At 44.8% G+C, this 15,116-nt stretch overlaps 1 protein-coding gene and 1 long non-coding RNA gene across 8 annotated transcripts; one reads left to right on the top strand and one right to left on the bottom strand.

Moving 5' to 3' along the window:
• The first annotated feature begins 227 nt into the window (after window positions 1-227).
• Window positions 228-13,600, top strand: LOC118376058 (retinoic acid-induced protein 1-like). The gene is made up of 6 exons (XM_035762725.2): window positions 228-470; window positions 2,538-5,269; window positions 5,588-5,681; window positions 8,749-8,798; window positions 9,185-9,263; window positions 9,505-13,600. Exons 2-6 carry the CDS (start codon window positions 2,543-2,545, stop codon window positions 9,549-9,551), a joined length of 2,997 nt encoding a protein of 998 aa, XP_035618618.2. The 5' UTR covers window positions 228-470; window positions 2,538-2,542; the 3' UTR covers window positions 9,552-13,600.
• Window positions 5,694-8,370, bottom strand: LOC127915098 (uncharacterized). 7 transcript variants are annotated; one of them, XR_008090178.1, is made up of 7 exons: window positions 8,062-8,370; window positions 7,768-8,012; window positions 7,670-7,718; window positions 7,474-7,571; window positions 7,057-7,375; window positions 6,812-7,007; window positions 5,694-6,713 (listed from the first exon to the last, which is right to left on the bottom strand). It is a non-coding gene; the product is annotated as an uncharacterized LOC127915098 (long non-coding RNA). The 7 variants fall into 7 exon arrangements; XR_008090194.1 differs by lacking the exon at window positions 7,670-7,718 and having other exon boundaries at window positions 6,812-6,958; window positions 7,106-7,375; XR_008090188.1 differs by lacking the exon at window positions 7,670-7,718 and having other exon boundaries at window positions 6,812-6,909.
• Window positions 13,601-15,116: the final 1,516 nt, after the last annotated feature.

The raw sequence follows: 15,116 nt of genomic DNA on the forward strand, positions 1-15,116 counted from the left end.
CCATCTGCATTTACAAGTTGGCTCCCCAATAGGATATTATTTCGGTAACCAATATTCTAAAAACAAAGAAGTATTTTTATACAATATGTTCCGATTATTCCGAATAATATCTGTGTGGAGAAAAATTATGCTTATAAATTAAGGACCGTGACAAGAATACCTGCCGATGAAAAGCAACTCCGCCAGCTTTCGTCCCAATGACAGACAGTATATGAAGTTTCGTTGTTTCCCAACTTCCCATAATGCTTCACTGTGATTGCCAGGCTGAGAGCTGACAAATGCTGTTCTTGAAATGTTGCGCAGTTTACGCGTGTTCGGGAAAGTGCAGGGATATTTGATCCTGTTTACTGACACAAATCTAGTTCGGGGTTTTAGGGTACAAGAGTTAGATTGGCTCTTGACCAAGATGCTGGGTGGGACTCACTGTTGAATTGGACGTTTGTAAAAGCCCCACACTCCTTCCTGTTTGGGTAAGTTTCAGTCTCCGACAGCGCAATATGCTCGCTCTTTTGTTTCATACGAAGGGCCTAGCAAATTAGCGTAGCAAGCTAGCTAGGAAACCATAAATAAATCAAAGTTGATTGCTAGTTAGCTGTATCTAATAAATGCATCACTCCACCCCTCCGTGGTCTGCGGGAAATCAATCCCCACCGCGGAATGGCAAATAACCAGCAAATATTCAAGGATTGTATTATTATAGCCACCAGCCAGTCACCCTTTATTTCACAATAAAATTACGTTATCCTATAAACTACAGATTCATTGGTTAGTTTAGAAGAGTGTTTCGAGAGGTGCAACTTTTACAAGGGACATTGTTTTGTGGTAAGCGTCTAACTACAGCTAGTTTAGTACATCGTGAACTGGTTACATTAACTAACCTAATCAAAACACGTATCCTATTTACATAGTTAGTTATCAGATTAACCTAACGAGGTAATGTTACTGTAACTCTTGTTTTGTCGCACGAATCATTCATCACATGTGACTAGTTGTGGCTGGACTTGATGGAGTTCAACTAAGACCGGAAGTGACGTTTCGTAACTGGTTTTGAGATCATCTTAACCCTTTCCCCAACCTTGACTAAAGTCTCCTTTCCCCAACCTTGACTAAAGTCTCCTTTCCCCAACCTTGACTAAAGTCTCCTGACCTGCCGTGTAATTTCTTCTAACCTGCGAGGAAAAAGTCCCCTCCGGTCGTAGCTGTACTTCCTAGTCAAAACCTATTTTGAAGATTTTTCCTTTTTTAAAGGAAGCTGGATTGGGACAGTCAGCTGTTATTCCAGGTTACGGAAAGTTAGCTGTAGTTGGCTAAACATACATGTAGTTGGCTAAACATACATGTAGTTGGCTAAACATACATGTAGTTGGCTAAACATACATGTAGTTGGCTAAACATACATGTAGTTGGCTAAACATGCATGTAGTTGGCTAAACATGCATGTAGTTGGTTAAACATGCATGTAGTTGGTTAAACATGCATGTAGTTGGTTAAACATGCATGTAGTTGGTTAAACATGCATGTAGTTGGTTAAACATGCATGTAGTTGGTTAAACATAAATGTAGTTGGTTAAACGTAAATGTAGTTGGCTAAACGTAAATGTAGTTGGCTAAACGTACATGTAGTTGGCTAAACATGCATGTAGTTGGCTAAACATGCATGTAGTTGGCTAAACATGCATGTAGTTGGCTAAACATGCATGTAGTTGGCTAAACATAAATGTAGTTGGCTAAACATAAATAAACAAATGTAGTTGGCTAAACATAAATAAACAAATGTAGTTGGCTAAACATAAATGTAGTTGGCTAAACATAAATGTAGTTGGCTAAACATAAATGTAGTTGGCTAAACATAAATAAACAAATGTAGTTGGCTAAACATTAAACAGAAATGTAGTTGGCTAAACAGAAATGTAGTTGGCTAAACATAAATAAACAAATGTAGTTGGCTAAACATAAATAAACAAATGTAGTTGGCTAAATGTATTTGTTTGTGAGAAGGCAGAGGTTCGAAGCCAGTTGCTAACTTTTGTTAGTTTCTTTTCTTGTCGCATCTATTTTGGTGGATTTCCAGTCATTTATATACTTCTGATTTGGCCACTTTTCCCGAGTCGGCTTGATACTGTAGCCGCAAGTACAAACGCGATACTTTGTTTGTTTACTCGTTTATTGACCTGCCACTTAATGAATCTGCAACTAACGTTACATTACTTTGAACAGTAGTAATGGAAAACTAAGTGAACGCTGACAGCCAACGAAAACAACGTTAGAGGCACGTTTAGCATTTAGTTCTGACTTGTTTGCTTTCCAGTTAGCTATTTCGATATTTAGCTAGCTAAGTCTGTGATGTGCATTATCGCTAGCAGCTTGTTGTCTGTACTCTAGCTAAGATAAAGTTGCAATCCACTATTGACCAATGTGCTTGGTGATGATGGAACCCAATCTTGTCCTATATCCAGTCATGTTCTCACTTGAGGTCATCAAGATCATTTCAATTCCATGTATTTATCTAACCTTTCTGTATTTCTGCTCAATTTCAGTTGCTATGGAGCAACCGCTGGGGGGCTCTGATGATTTAGAGCCACAGGGCCTCTCCTCCACCCGCGGCCTTCCCGCTGTGATGGACCTGACCAGAAAAGGTGAGGAATGCCTCTTGAAAGCCAACTCCATGGACGTCCTACAGGTGGTCAAGCCTCCCAGCTGGTACCCAAACTTCCCTGAGACTGACCACGACCACAGGCTTCAACCAGTAGACCAGATCCAGCCAGACAATCCCTTCTCCAACACCACAGTCACTCTCTCATATGTGAGCCGGTCTCATGTCTTCTCCCAGCATCCCTCTCTCTCCCAGCATCCCTCTCTCTCCCAGCATCCCTCTCTCTCCCAGCATCCCTCTCTCTCCCAGCATCCCTCTCTCTCCCAGCATCCCTCTCTCTCCCAGCATCCCTCTCTCTCCCAGCATTCCTCTCTCTCCCAGCATTCCTCTCTCTACGGTGTCCCGTCGATCAGCAGGTTCTCAACAATGGATGGCTACCTGCAGCAGGTGGACAGGCCTCTGGGCTTCGCACCTCGGTCGGAAATGTTTGACTCTATCCCTCCAGCCCAGGTGGTGGGTGAGAATGTCGCAGGGGTGTGTCTGATGCAGCAGTCTCATGAAATCAATGGCCATCGAGTTGCCAGTAACGGAGGAGTGGAGAAATACAAGCCTCAACAGAGAGGGATTTCAATGAAACGCACTCTTTCTCAGGACACAGTCAACAAAGGATTGCAGAATGGCCAGGGTAGTAGCAGCTGGTCCAACTCTGCCATCTGTATCGATTCCTCCCCAGAGTCTCTCACTACAGACATGGAGGATGGTCAGAGGGCTTCAGAGGTTCTCTTTCTCATCTCTAGAACAGAGGAGCCAGTCCTGATGCAGGACAGCAGGAGTCCCAGGGACCTGTGTTCTCCGAATAGGGACTATATCAGTCCTCTGGAGGACCCGGTCTCTCCCTCTGTCTCACTGGACGACGTAGAGGATGGGCTCATTCTGCCTCAGCCCTCCTGCTCACCCTGTGCATACAATTATTCACCAGACGACACGGCTGATACCTGCTGGGATGAGCTGGGGAAAGGAGGACCTGAGCTGTCCGTAGTACAGGGGACAAGGTCTAATAGTGAGAATACACCAAGGTTAGATTACAGCAAGGACTTCCAGCAGCCAGGACATAAACCCAAGGCAGCTTCGGAGCCTATTGTTGATTTGACAGAAGACGAGATCACTGTGCCAGAGGTTTCAGAAAAGAAACCCAAGCAGACAGCTGCTACTCACCTGAATGGTAATGTCAAGGTAGAGCAGAGGACTTCTGAGAGGAAACAACTTCCCCCTCGCTCTGGCAGGGGAACCAGGCTAGAGGCCATAGTGATGAATATAAACCCTAACTGGTATAAAGTATCTACTAAGAAGCCCAAGTCTCAGACGAATCCCCTGACCCAGAGCAGTCCATCTAAAGCAGGTGTTAGTCCTAACGAACAGACCTCGTTTGTAGTGAAGAAGACGGTCCAGAATAAAGTAGAGTCTAGCTGTGAGGAAGAGACTAAAGTACAGGCGGCAGCCTCACTGACCAGTCATATGGATAACATTTACACAAACACAGGCCGTTGCATAGAGTCTACCTCAGATTCGGAAAATGCCTGTTTTTCGAAATACCCACACAACCACCGCACATCTCCGATAACCTCCAGTCTGCCCTTTGCTCCAGACAAAGATTTAGAGAAGGAGACGGAACACGGAGAGTCAGGTCCCGAGCCCTCCTCTGAGGTGGATTTACTGACTGTATCGCCGTCACTTAAAACATCTCCAAAGAAACCCGGGAAGCATAAAGCTGAAACTACAAGCAGCGAAGCAGCTGCTCTAACAGCCAAAACAAGGAAGGCGACCCCTGCTCCCAAGAAGAAAAGGAAGAAACCCAGACTGGATCAGTCCTCAATATTCTCCCCTCGGGAGCCTGAGATCAAACTGAAATACATCAACTACAAGGAGGAGAAGAGGGACATGAGGGTGGACACGTTCTCTCCTTTCATCCACATAGAGCATAAGCCCTCCTCCACCTCCCCCGCCAACTGTACTGTCATCAACTACCCAGAGGAGGAGAAGCCCAGGCAGAATGGCCAGGGGCAACAGCAGGCTGGAAGTTCAGGATCCAGGGGTTTCATCCCAGGGGCTGTACCCTCCACTTCCTGCCTCCAGCTGGGCCGCATCTCTACCCACAGCCAGCACCACAGCTCCCTGGTTTGCTGTCTGTGTGGAGGCTCGGCTAACGCCATGGACCTTGGGGACCTCCACGGGCCATACTACCCTGAGGGATACAGACCCAGCACTGAAGCCCCAGCTAGCAAACCAGGCCTCAAAGAAGAAGAAGAGGATCTCAGTGACTCTGACTCATCCTGCAGCGTGAGAGGCCGGGGTAGAAAGTGTGCTCGGCCCCCGGGGGTCCCCTGGCCCCACAAACCTGACCCCCGGCTGAAACGGGAGGGCCTGCTGGGGAGGTGGACCAGTGACAGCGACCCCTCAGGCAGCCCTGGAGCTAAGAGGGGCAGGATTGAGGCTGGGACTTCGGTAACATCTGGGTCCAGGGCTGCAGTGGATGACTGGTACGTTCCCCCGGTGGTGCCTCTGGACCAGTGTGAGTACTGGCTCCACGAGGACTGCAGCATCTGGTCTGCAGGTGTGTTCCTGGTGAAGGGAAGGGTCTACGGCCTGGAAGAGGCAGTCAAGGTGGCTCAGGAGACGGTAAGTGTAAATCCTGCAGGATAAAAACATGCCTTTATTGATGTATGATTTTGGGGTGACGTTTTAATGATCTTCCATGGGGACTATGTCTGCTGTTGTAACCGTCTGTTTACTGTTTTTACATTTAGTTCATATTTAACAGTGCTACAACTCTGTCAAACAATGTCAAATCAAGTTTTATTGGTCACAAACGCGTGTTTAGCAGATGTTATTGCAGGTGTAGCGAAATGTACCCGCAATGTAAACTACTATAGCAGCTTGTCTTTGGTCTTGGCCCGCAACACGAGAAAACATGAAATACAATGAATTGGTTTTCAGACGTGTTCTCGCTGCCATAACCCAGGTGCCACGTTGGGCTGCTTCATCAAAGGATGCCCCAACAAGTATCACTACAGGTGTTCTCTACAGTCAGGTGAGTCTCCTCTGTCCTTATCCCTGTCCCCTACCGGGACCATTGGGTGAGTCTCCTTGTCTCACAGATGTGTCTTGAGACTCGATTTGATAGAAAATGTCATTATTTGAGACTTGACTTCGGAGCGTCAAGACTCTGGACTTGTGGCACAGTCTCTGTGGATAACTCTCCATGCAGCCAGAGGCAGTAGCCACAGCATTGCCCTTAGAGTAAAAAGGGCAACAGATTGGCTTATGAAATGCACACTCTGACCTCTGATTGGTCCAGCAAGCTGTCAATCAACAAAGGTCCAGTGCGCCAGAGAACAGATTGCTGATTTGTTGTACAGCTATAGGATTGGGTGCAGTGAAATTGTACGGAGAGAGGATTGCCATAATAAATGTCCGGCTCCAAAAAATGTTGGTGATCAAAAATATGAACTGTTTACTTTGCAGGCTCACCAGCAATGGGACGTCAAGACACAATTACTAGCACAGGCCTACTGATCTTTTGTTAAGGCCTATGTAAAAAAAAGTATATATTTTTGTTGTGCATAATAAGAGCATGTATGCATTGAAATAGGCTCTGTGGCCTGCGTGCCACACTTTGGAGTCAGTACATTGAATAACATAATCATTGTTCCATTTATTAATGGTGATTATTCATAAGCAATCTATACTGAACAAAAATATATAAACGCGACGTGCAACAATATATCAACGATTTCAGTGAGTTACAGTTTCATGTAAGCAAATCAGTCAATTGAAATAAATAAATTAGGCCCTAATCTATGGATTTGACAGGGCAGCCATGGGTGGCCCCTACCCACTTGGGGGCTAGGCCCACCCACTGGGGATCCAGGCCCAGCCAATCGGAATAAGTTTTTCCACACAAAATATTTTGTGTTTATTACATCCACATATACTCTCCAGTTTCATCAGCTGTCTAGGTCGCTGGTCTCAGACCATCCCATAGGTGAAGAAGCCTGATCTGGAGGTCCTGGGCTGGCGTGGTTACACGTGGGATCTGCGACCCAGCTAACTGGTCTGTAACCTGACTCGTTATGTCTAGGGATCAGCGACCCAGCTAACTGGTCTGTAACCTGACTCGTTATGTCTAGGGATCTGCGGCCCAGCTAACTGGTCTGTTACCTGACTCGTTATGTCTAGGGATCTGCGACCCAGCTAACTGGTCTATAACCTGACTCGTTATGTCTAGGGATCTGCGACCCAGCTAACTGGTCTGTAACCTGACTCGTTATGTCTAGGGATCAGCGACCCAGCTAACTGGTCTATAACCTGACTCGTTATGTCTAGGGATCTGCGACCCAGCTAACTGGTCTATAACCTGACTCGTTATGTCTAGGGATCTGCGGCCCAGCTAACTGGTCTATAACCTGACTCGTTATGTCTAGGGATCTGCGACCCAGCTAACTGGTCTATAACCTGACTCGTTATGTCTAGGGATCAGCTAACTGGTCTATAACCTGACTCGTTATGTCTAGGGATCTGCGACCCAGCTAACTGGTCTATAACCTGACTCGTTATGTCTAGGGATCAGCTAACTGGTCTATAACCTGACTCGTTATGTCTAGGGATCAGCTAACTGGTCTATAACCTGACTCGTTATGTCTAGGGATCAGCGACCCAGCTAACTGGTCTATAACCTGACTCGTTATGTCTAGGGATCTGCGACCCAGCTAACTGGTCTATAACCTGACTCGTTATGTCTAGGGATCTGCGGCCCAGCTAACTGGTCTGTTACCTGACTCGTTATGTCTAGGGATCTGCGGCCCAGCTAACTGGTCTATAACCTGACTCGTTATGTCTAGGGATCTGCGACCCAGCTAACTGGTCTATAACCTGACTCGTTATGTCTAGGGATCTGCGACCCAGCTAACTGGTCTATAACCTGACTCGTTATGTCTAGGGATCTGCGGCCCAGCTAACTGGTCTGTAACCTGACTCGTTATGTCTAGGGATCTGCGGCCCAGCTAACTGGTCTATAACCTGACTCGTTATGTCTAGGGATCTGCGACCCAGCTAACTGGTCTATAACCTGACTCGTTATGTCTAGGGATCTGCGACCCAGCTAACTGGTCTGTAACCTGACTCGTTATGTCTAGGGATCTGCGACCCAGCTAACTGGTCTATAACCTGACTCGTTATGTCTAGGGATCTGCGACCCAGCTAACTGGTCTATAACCTGACTCGTTATGTCTAGGGATCTGCGACCCAGCTAACTGGTCTATAACCTGACTCGTTATGTCTAGGGATCTGCGACCCAGCTAACTGGTCTGTAACCTGACTCGTTATGTCTAGGGATCTGCGACCCAGCTAACTGGTCTATAACCTGACTCGTTATGTCTAGGGATCTACGACCCAGCTAACTGGTCTATAACCTGACTCGTTATGTCTAGGGATCTGCGACCCAGCTAACTGGTCTGTAACCTGACTCATTATGTCTAGGGATCAGCGACCCAGCTAACTGGTCTGTAACCTGAATGAATGTGCATTTGTGAGAAATCATGTGACCAGGTGTTGAATATACATGTACCCAGGGAGAGAGCAACAGCTACCTTGGTCCAGGGCCAACTCTGTTTCTCTTGACCTCTAGGTCGGCCAGTCCAGAATTATTTGTTCAAACATAAATATGTACAAAAAGGGGAATTTAATCTCAAACGAAAGACTCAAAACAAAAGGAAAGGCCTTCGGGCCATCAAACACAAACAGCAGCCTCACGGCTTGCCAGCTGGGACATTGACTGGCCGTAATTGGCAGCAGCGGATGTGCTAGACCCAGTTAATGCCTCCTGGGGGATGGAGTGTGAAGTGTATCCTGGATCGTGTGTTTGTCTGTGTCCGAACACTAACCTCCCCCTTCCTATATTATAACACTAGTACTGTGTTTGTAAAACAGTAATGCCACCCCAGGTGTGTGTGTGTGTGTGTGTGGGTGTGTGCGTGTGTGTGGAGGCTCTATCTGTAGCCGGTTGATGTGTGTGTGTGTGTGTGTGTGGAGACCGGTTCAGCTGCTATTTTGCTCTTGATCAGTCCCCTTCATTGATCCAAGCATTTTTCTCCCCACAGACTGTGTCCTCAATGAAGAGAACTTCTCCATGAAATGCACTAAACACAAGGTATGAACGGTGGATTTTAAATGGAGTGACTGCTTGGTTCGACCCTTACTAAGCCGATCTCATTCACTCGCTCAGTTGCTGTCAGTGTTTTCTCTCTCACTGTACAAAGTATTTTTGTGAAAAGCATTTGCTTGGCATGGAACTGACAATTTAACAATCCTACTGTTTTTATGATTTATTGTGCATCGCTAAGATGAAGTTGCTCCATGCTGAGGTTGACTACACAGCCCTACTGCATGACCTTAACAGTCCTAGAAACTCAGAATGGAAGTCGGGATTGAATTTCTCCTGCACTCAACCACTGTGATGTATTGTAGTGCATAGTACACTGTTCCCTTTTGGTTTCGCTGTGTGCTACTGGGATTTACTGTCTGTGCCCCCCCCAGAACAAGTCGTTCCAGGGCCTTCCTGGGAGCAGAAGAGACAACCAGTGCCACAACCAGAAGACAGACTTGATTACACATGGCTAGTTGTTCTCTTTCACATTTATACATGACAACACCATCTCTTTTCTGCTTGTTGTCCACTTTATGTCAGCGTTACTGACCTGCGTGTGAGTCACACATCTGTTAGTGTTTTTACATATTCTAACGGTCTTTGATCACAATGATGGTAATAGGATATTTCTGTTTTATATCCAAATTACTAAATGTTATGTCTTTGTTTTAAAACAATATGTATATATATATTTTTTCTTCCGTTCCAGACATCGTTCATCTGTGGCGTAACCCGGTAACTGTGGCAACGCTGTAACTGTCCTCTGGATTGACAGCTGGGCTGGGGGCGGAATGCAAACACCCACAAACCTTTAAAAACTGGCTTTCTGCACCTCTAATACCTTTCCTGTTATCTTCACCACATAAAGCACTGTGAAGACTAAGCAGGAGACCAAGGCTGTCCTAATGTTCTGCCACCTCTCCTGGTTCTGGACTGACTGCCAACGGTGGGTAGTAGATGGGCCAATGACAGAACAGAACAGAAGAGTTAGGAGCAGGGCCCAATACCAATGTCACCATTTGATTGAAGATAGCACTTGTTTGGCTTATAGCTTATAGCTTATGGCTAAACATGTGCTATCGCTTTAATTATTTATTAAGGGAAAAAGGATTCTCTCCCTTTTTTAAAAAATTGAAATGTTGATAAAATAATTTGAGATATTTAATTTTATAAAGCTTTTTAAAGTATGTAATTTATATTTGGCTTATTTATTTTTGGGGTATCTTGTGGCATTAGTTTTTTTACTTTGCAATTGACCCAGAGGTGTGTTTGTATGCATCAAAGTTATGAGTAAAAACCTCAATGCTAAAGACTGCACTTGGTAGAGGAGCTGGTGGTCGTATAGCGGTGGTGTGGAGACTGGTGCAGAATGGTCTAGTTATTCAGCTCGACCACAAGTTTATCGACAGAACCATATCTGATTACAATACAGGTACCTGAGATCTATTCATAAAGACCATACTTTACTACAAGGGATGAAAAATAATGCCAGATTCATCTGATTTTAGTTACGAGGGTGTGATGAGCCAATTTCAACAGATTTTACTTGCTCTTTTTTTTCCTTCTCGTTTGATGGTGATATAAATAATTGAGGGTTAACTGTTTCTTACCTGTATCGTATATTCATTTTGTGAATGTACTTCCTCTACTGAGGGATGTTGCTGAAAGCACTTTGGAGTGGCACTTTAACGTACGGAACTGTTAAATCATATAGAGTTAAGGCATGTATGCATAACCCTCACCAAAGTGGACTCACCCTGGCCTGTAGCATCTAATCCACGACTCGCCCCAACATACAGTGCATTCAGGAAGTATTCAGACCCCTTGACTTTTTTTCCACATTTTGTTACATTATTCTAAAATTGATTCTCCAAAAAATCCCCCTCACCAATCTACACACAATACCCCGTAATGACAAAGCAAAAACAGGTTTTTAGACATTTTTGCGAATGTATTAAAAATTAACTGAAATGTTACATTTACCCACATCGTGATGCTACCACCATGCTTCACCGTAGGGATGGTGCCAGATTCCTCCAGATGTGACACTTGGCATTCAGGCCAAATAGTTAAATCTTGGTTTCATCAGACCAGAGAATCTTGTTTCTCATGGTCTGAGTTTTTAGGTGCCTTTTGGTAAACTCCAAGCGGGCTGTCATGTGCTGCAGAGATGGTTGTCCTTCTGGATAGCCCTCCCATCTCTACAGAGGAACTCTGGAGCTCTGTCAGTGACCATCAGGTTTTTGGTCACCTCCCTGACCAAAGCCCTTCTCCCCTGATTGCTCAGTTTGGCTGGGTGGCCAGCTCTAGGAAGAGTCTTGGTGGTTCCAAACTTCTTCCATTTAAGAATGATGGAGGCCACTGTGTTCTTGGGGACATTCAATGCTGCAGACATTTTTTTTGTTGCCTTTACCCAGATCTATACCTCGACACAATCCTGTCTCGGAGCTCCTCGGACAATTCCTTTGACCTCATGGCTTGGTTTATGCTCTGACATGCACTGTCAACTGTGGGACCTTACATAGACAGGTGTGTGTGCCTTTCCAAATCACATCCAATCAATTGATTTTACCACAGGTGGACTGGACTCCAAGTTGTAGAAACATCTGGAGGATGATTAATGGAAACAGGAAGCACCTGAGCTAAATTGGGTCTCATAGCAAAGGGTTTGAATACGTGTGTAAAAAAGGTATTTCTGTTTTGAATTTTTAATGTGTTTTGTAAACATTTCTAAAAACCTGTTTCTTTGTCATAATGGGTTATTGTGTATAGATTGAGAATTATTTATGAAATTTTAGAATAAGGATGTAACGTGGATAAAGTCAAGGGGTCTGAATACTTTCTAAATGGACTGTAGTCGTTAGTATCATCAGTACAGAGAGCTTGTTTCATTTCATTGACACCATGGCTCTATCTCGCTGATGCAGCTGTCAGAGACTAAAGTGATTGGTCCACACATCTTCATTACCAGTCATGTGCTCTGAACTTTCCTCGGCTGTTTTTACTGGGACTCATTACATTTTAGTTTCTTTATTTTCTTGAATTACATTTACAAAGATGGTAGTTCAAGCCAACACTTCCATTACCCACAATACCTTACACATGCATCATATGTTAAACAAGGGCACTTTTTAAAAAATGTTGTTTTTATGTACATCAATTGATGTAAACTGACTTGATTTTAGATCAGCTCTACGTCTGTAGAATTCCACTAAGTGTAGACCCGCAGCGCTACGGTCAGTCTCTAGTTTCTAACCGTCTACCACATGTTTGGGTTTACATGATCCTTTACCGGGTAGCAGTTGATTTTGGTTAGCATGGTCCTGTTCAACCTCCTTTTCATCTGTCTGGCTGAAGTCCTCTCTCTCTCTCTCTCTCTCTCACCTGTTCTCTTATAAACTACTCTGTCTTTCGCCTCACCAGCTTTGGTGCAGGGACAAATCAGTCAGTGTTCATGATGTTGTCTTCTGTTGCATCAACACAACTAACCAGGGCAGCTACCCTGCTCCTTCTGCTGTAGATGTCAACAGCAGGTCTAATCAGACCTGTACATTTAGGAGATGTCACTGTGTGGTCGTCTGGTGGTCGTTGTCTCTGTGCTTTTCCGTTGTGGCAATAGGGGGCATTGTGTTTCTGTCCGGGTCCTGTGAAGTCAGTCTGTCTGTGTACAGGGAGCCCAGAACAGCAGTGATGGGGAATTTTACAGCAGGCCCACTCCCTGGGAGAGGATTCCCCACACAAGCAGGAAATGCACATGTGTGTTCCAATATCCACACTTGTATAGCACCTGGAATAAAGCAATGTATTGGGTATGTGTTCTAAGTGGTATTCTAGTATAGCTACACATCAAAAACTATTCTACCTAGCAACACGGCTGTCTTTTTTTTTCTCTCTCTCTGTTTTTGTTCTCTGTGCTGCATTTGTTTCCAATAGTGAGCTAAATGATCGCCAGCCACTTTCCTTAATTGCTGCTGTTGCTGCTTTAATCAAACCGATGCGTTGTACCAAATATGACTTTTGGACTATTATGTTCATGGTTGTGAAATGTGTTTTGGTTTGTAATGTTGTTTCCGTGTCTAAATCTCAGGGCGGAGTCTCTAATTATTCTAATGATATTATTTATCACATATTGACTGACTGGAGCAATGTTAATATTGAGTTGCAACCCCCCCCCACCCCTATGTTGACTCCATTGTGCCCCACTGTTGTGTCAAGTTGACTGGATGTCCTTTGGCTGGTGGACCGTTATTGATAAACGGGAAACTGTTGAGTGTGGAAAACCCAGCGTTGTTGCAGTTCTTGACACAAACCCGGTGCACCTACTGCCACACCCCCGTTCAAAGGCACTTCAATCTTGCCCAGTCACCCTCTGAATGGCTCACAAACACAATTCATGTCTCTATATTGTCTCGAGGCTTTAAAATCCTTTAACCGGTCTCCTCCCCTTCATCTACACTGATTTGAAGTGGATTTAACACACTGACATTTTAAGGGATCATAGCTTTCACCTGGATTTACCTGGTCAGTCTGTCAGGGAAAGAGCAGGTGTTCTTAATGTTTTGTGTACTCAGTGTAAAGTCTACTGGTTAAAAACCTTTTCCCTCTCAGTTCCAATGCCTTTATCTGTGTTGTCAACCAAAACACCACTGACTGACGTTTTGACAAGGACTGCCAACGCGAATGTCACTTCTCATCTCTCCTTTTATTTTAAGGCAACAATACAGATGCTATTTTGTACTTTGTGGCTTACCTCAGCGTAACAGAGGTAAATGTAACTTAAATAAATATTTTGTAAAAACCCCTTTTTTTTTGTGTAAGTCCTGATTTTATTAGTAACGTTAAATAGATCAAGCTTCTCATTGTCTTTACTCTCCCCAAGTTGCCCGTACTCTGCAGGAGATACGGACATCTCTTGAGTCCAGGTGTAACAGACGTGAAACCGCTAGCTTAGTTAGCGGTGGTGCTGCGCTAAATAGCGTTTCAATCGGTGACGTCACTTGCTCTGAGACCTTGAAGTAGTAGTTGGGTAACGATTCTTCGAGGGGTGACTGTTGTGCAGAGCGTCCCTGGTTCGCGCCCGGGTATGGGCGAGGGGACGGTCTAAAGTTATACTGTTACACAGGGAACAAACTCACACCAGCATTCATTCCAACAAGATTTGTAATTTTATTGTCGACTAATCGGAGCTTACAGGGAAGACCGTTGTATTGCAAAGACGGAATCGGACACAAGTTCTAGAGCTGTGTTCCCCTACTCACTAAAACTCCACAAAAATCATGATGCCGTGTCAAAATAGGTCACTGGACAGAAAAACAAAAATAACTCCAATAAACAACTTCCAACACATTACGTCATGATAGTTTTGCTCAAACCTCCGTGTCCAACTCATATTACCTACAGCAGTGGTTCCAGCCTTCTATCTTGATTACTTTAATCAAGTTAGTGCTGGGCTAGAACAAAAGCCTGCACACCCAGTGGGTCAGGACCAGGGTTGGTCAACAATACCACAACTGGCTACAAGATGTAATCCATCCCCCCCCCAGACACTGATCTAAGGTTAGTGGGGAGTGGGGGGCTCACCCTTGGATAAGGTAAGGATTGAAATGGTAACTTCTGCATGGTTGAATTCAACAATACCACAACTGGTTACAAGATGCAATTCCCCCCAGACACTGATCTAAGGTTAGTTGGGGGGGGTGTTCACCCCTTGGATAAGGTGAGGATTTAAATGGTAACTTCTGCATGGTTGAATTCAACAATACCACAACTGGATACAACCCGTACTGAACAGTTCATTAATGGAAGTTGCCCTATGAAAAGAGGAAAGTAACTTCACTGACTGTCATTCAACATTCATTCACCGCAGTGTGAACAACAGAATACTACAGCTGTGACCGCAGTGTGAACAACAGAATACTACAGCTGTGAGCGCAGTGTGAACAACAGAATACTACAGCTGTGACCGCAGTGTGAACAACAGAATACTACAGCTGTGACCGCAGTGTGAACAACAGAATACTACAGCTGTGACCGCAGTGTGAACAACAGAATACTACAGCTGTGAGCGCAGTGTGAACAACAGAATACTACAGCTGTGACCGCAGTGTGAACAACAGAATACTACAGCTGTGAGCGCAGTGTGAACAACAGAATACTACAGCTGTGACCGCAGTGTGAACAACAGAATACTACAGCTGTGACCGCAGTGTGAACAACAGAATACTACAGCTGTGAGCGCAGTGTGAACAACAGAATACTACAGCTGTGACCGCAGTGTGAACAACAGAATACTACAGCTGTGACCGCAGTGTGAACAACAGA

This window comes from Oncorhynchus keta, chromosome 3, assembly GCF_023373465.1.
Source record: "Oncorhynchus keta strain PuntledgeMale-10-30-2019 chromosome 3, Oket_V2, whole genome shotgun sequence".
Lineage (NCBI taxonomy): Eukaryota > Metazoa > Chordata > Actinopteri > Salmoniformes > Salmonidae > Oncorhynchus > Oncorhynchus keta.

Bases quoted from the DNA above. Each gene is read 5' to 3' on its own strand.
- LOC118376058 (XM_035762725.2), top strand. From the start codon at position 2,543: ATGGAGCAACCGCTGGGGGGCTCTGATGATTTAGAGCCACAGGGCCTC. The intron at 8,799-9,184 runs GTATGAACGGTG...TGCCCCCCCCAG, and splicing joins TGAAATGCACTAAACACAAG to AACAAGTCGTTCCAGGGCCT. The intron at 9,264-9,504 runs GCTAGTTGTTCT...CTTCCGTTCCAG, and splicing joins GACAGACTTGATTACACATG to ACATCGTTCATCTGTGGCGT.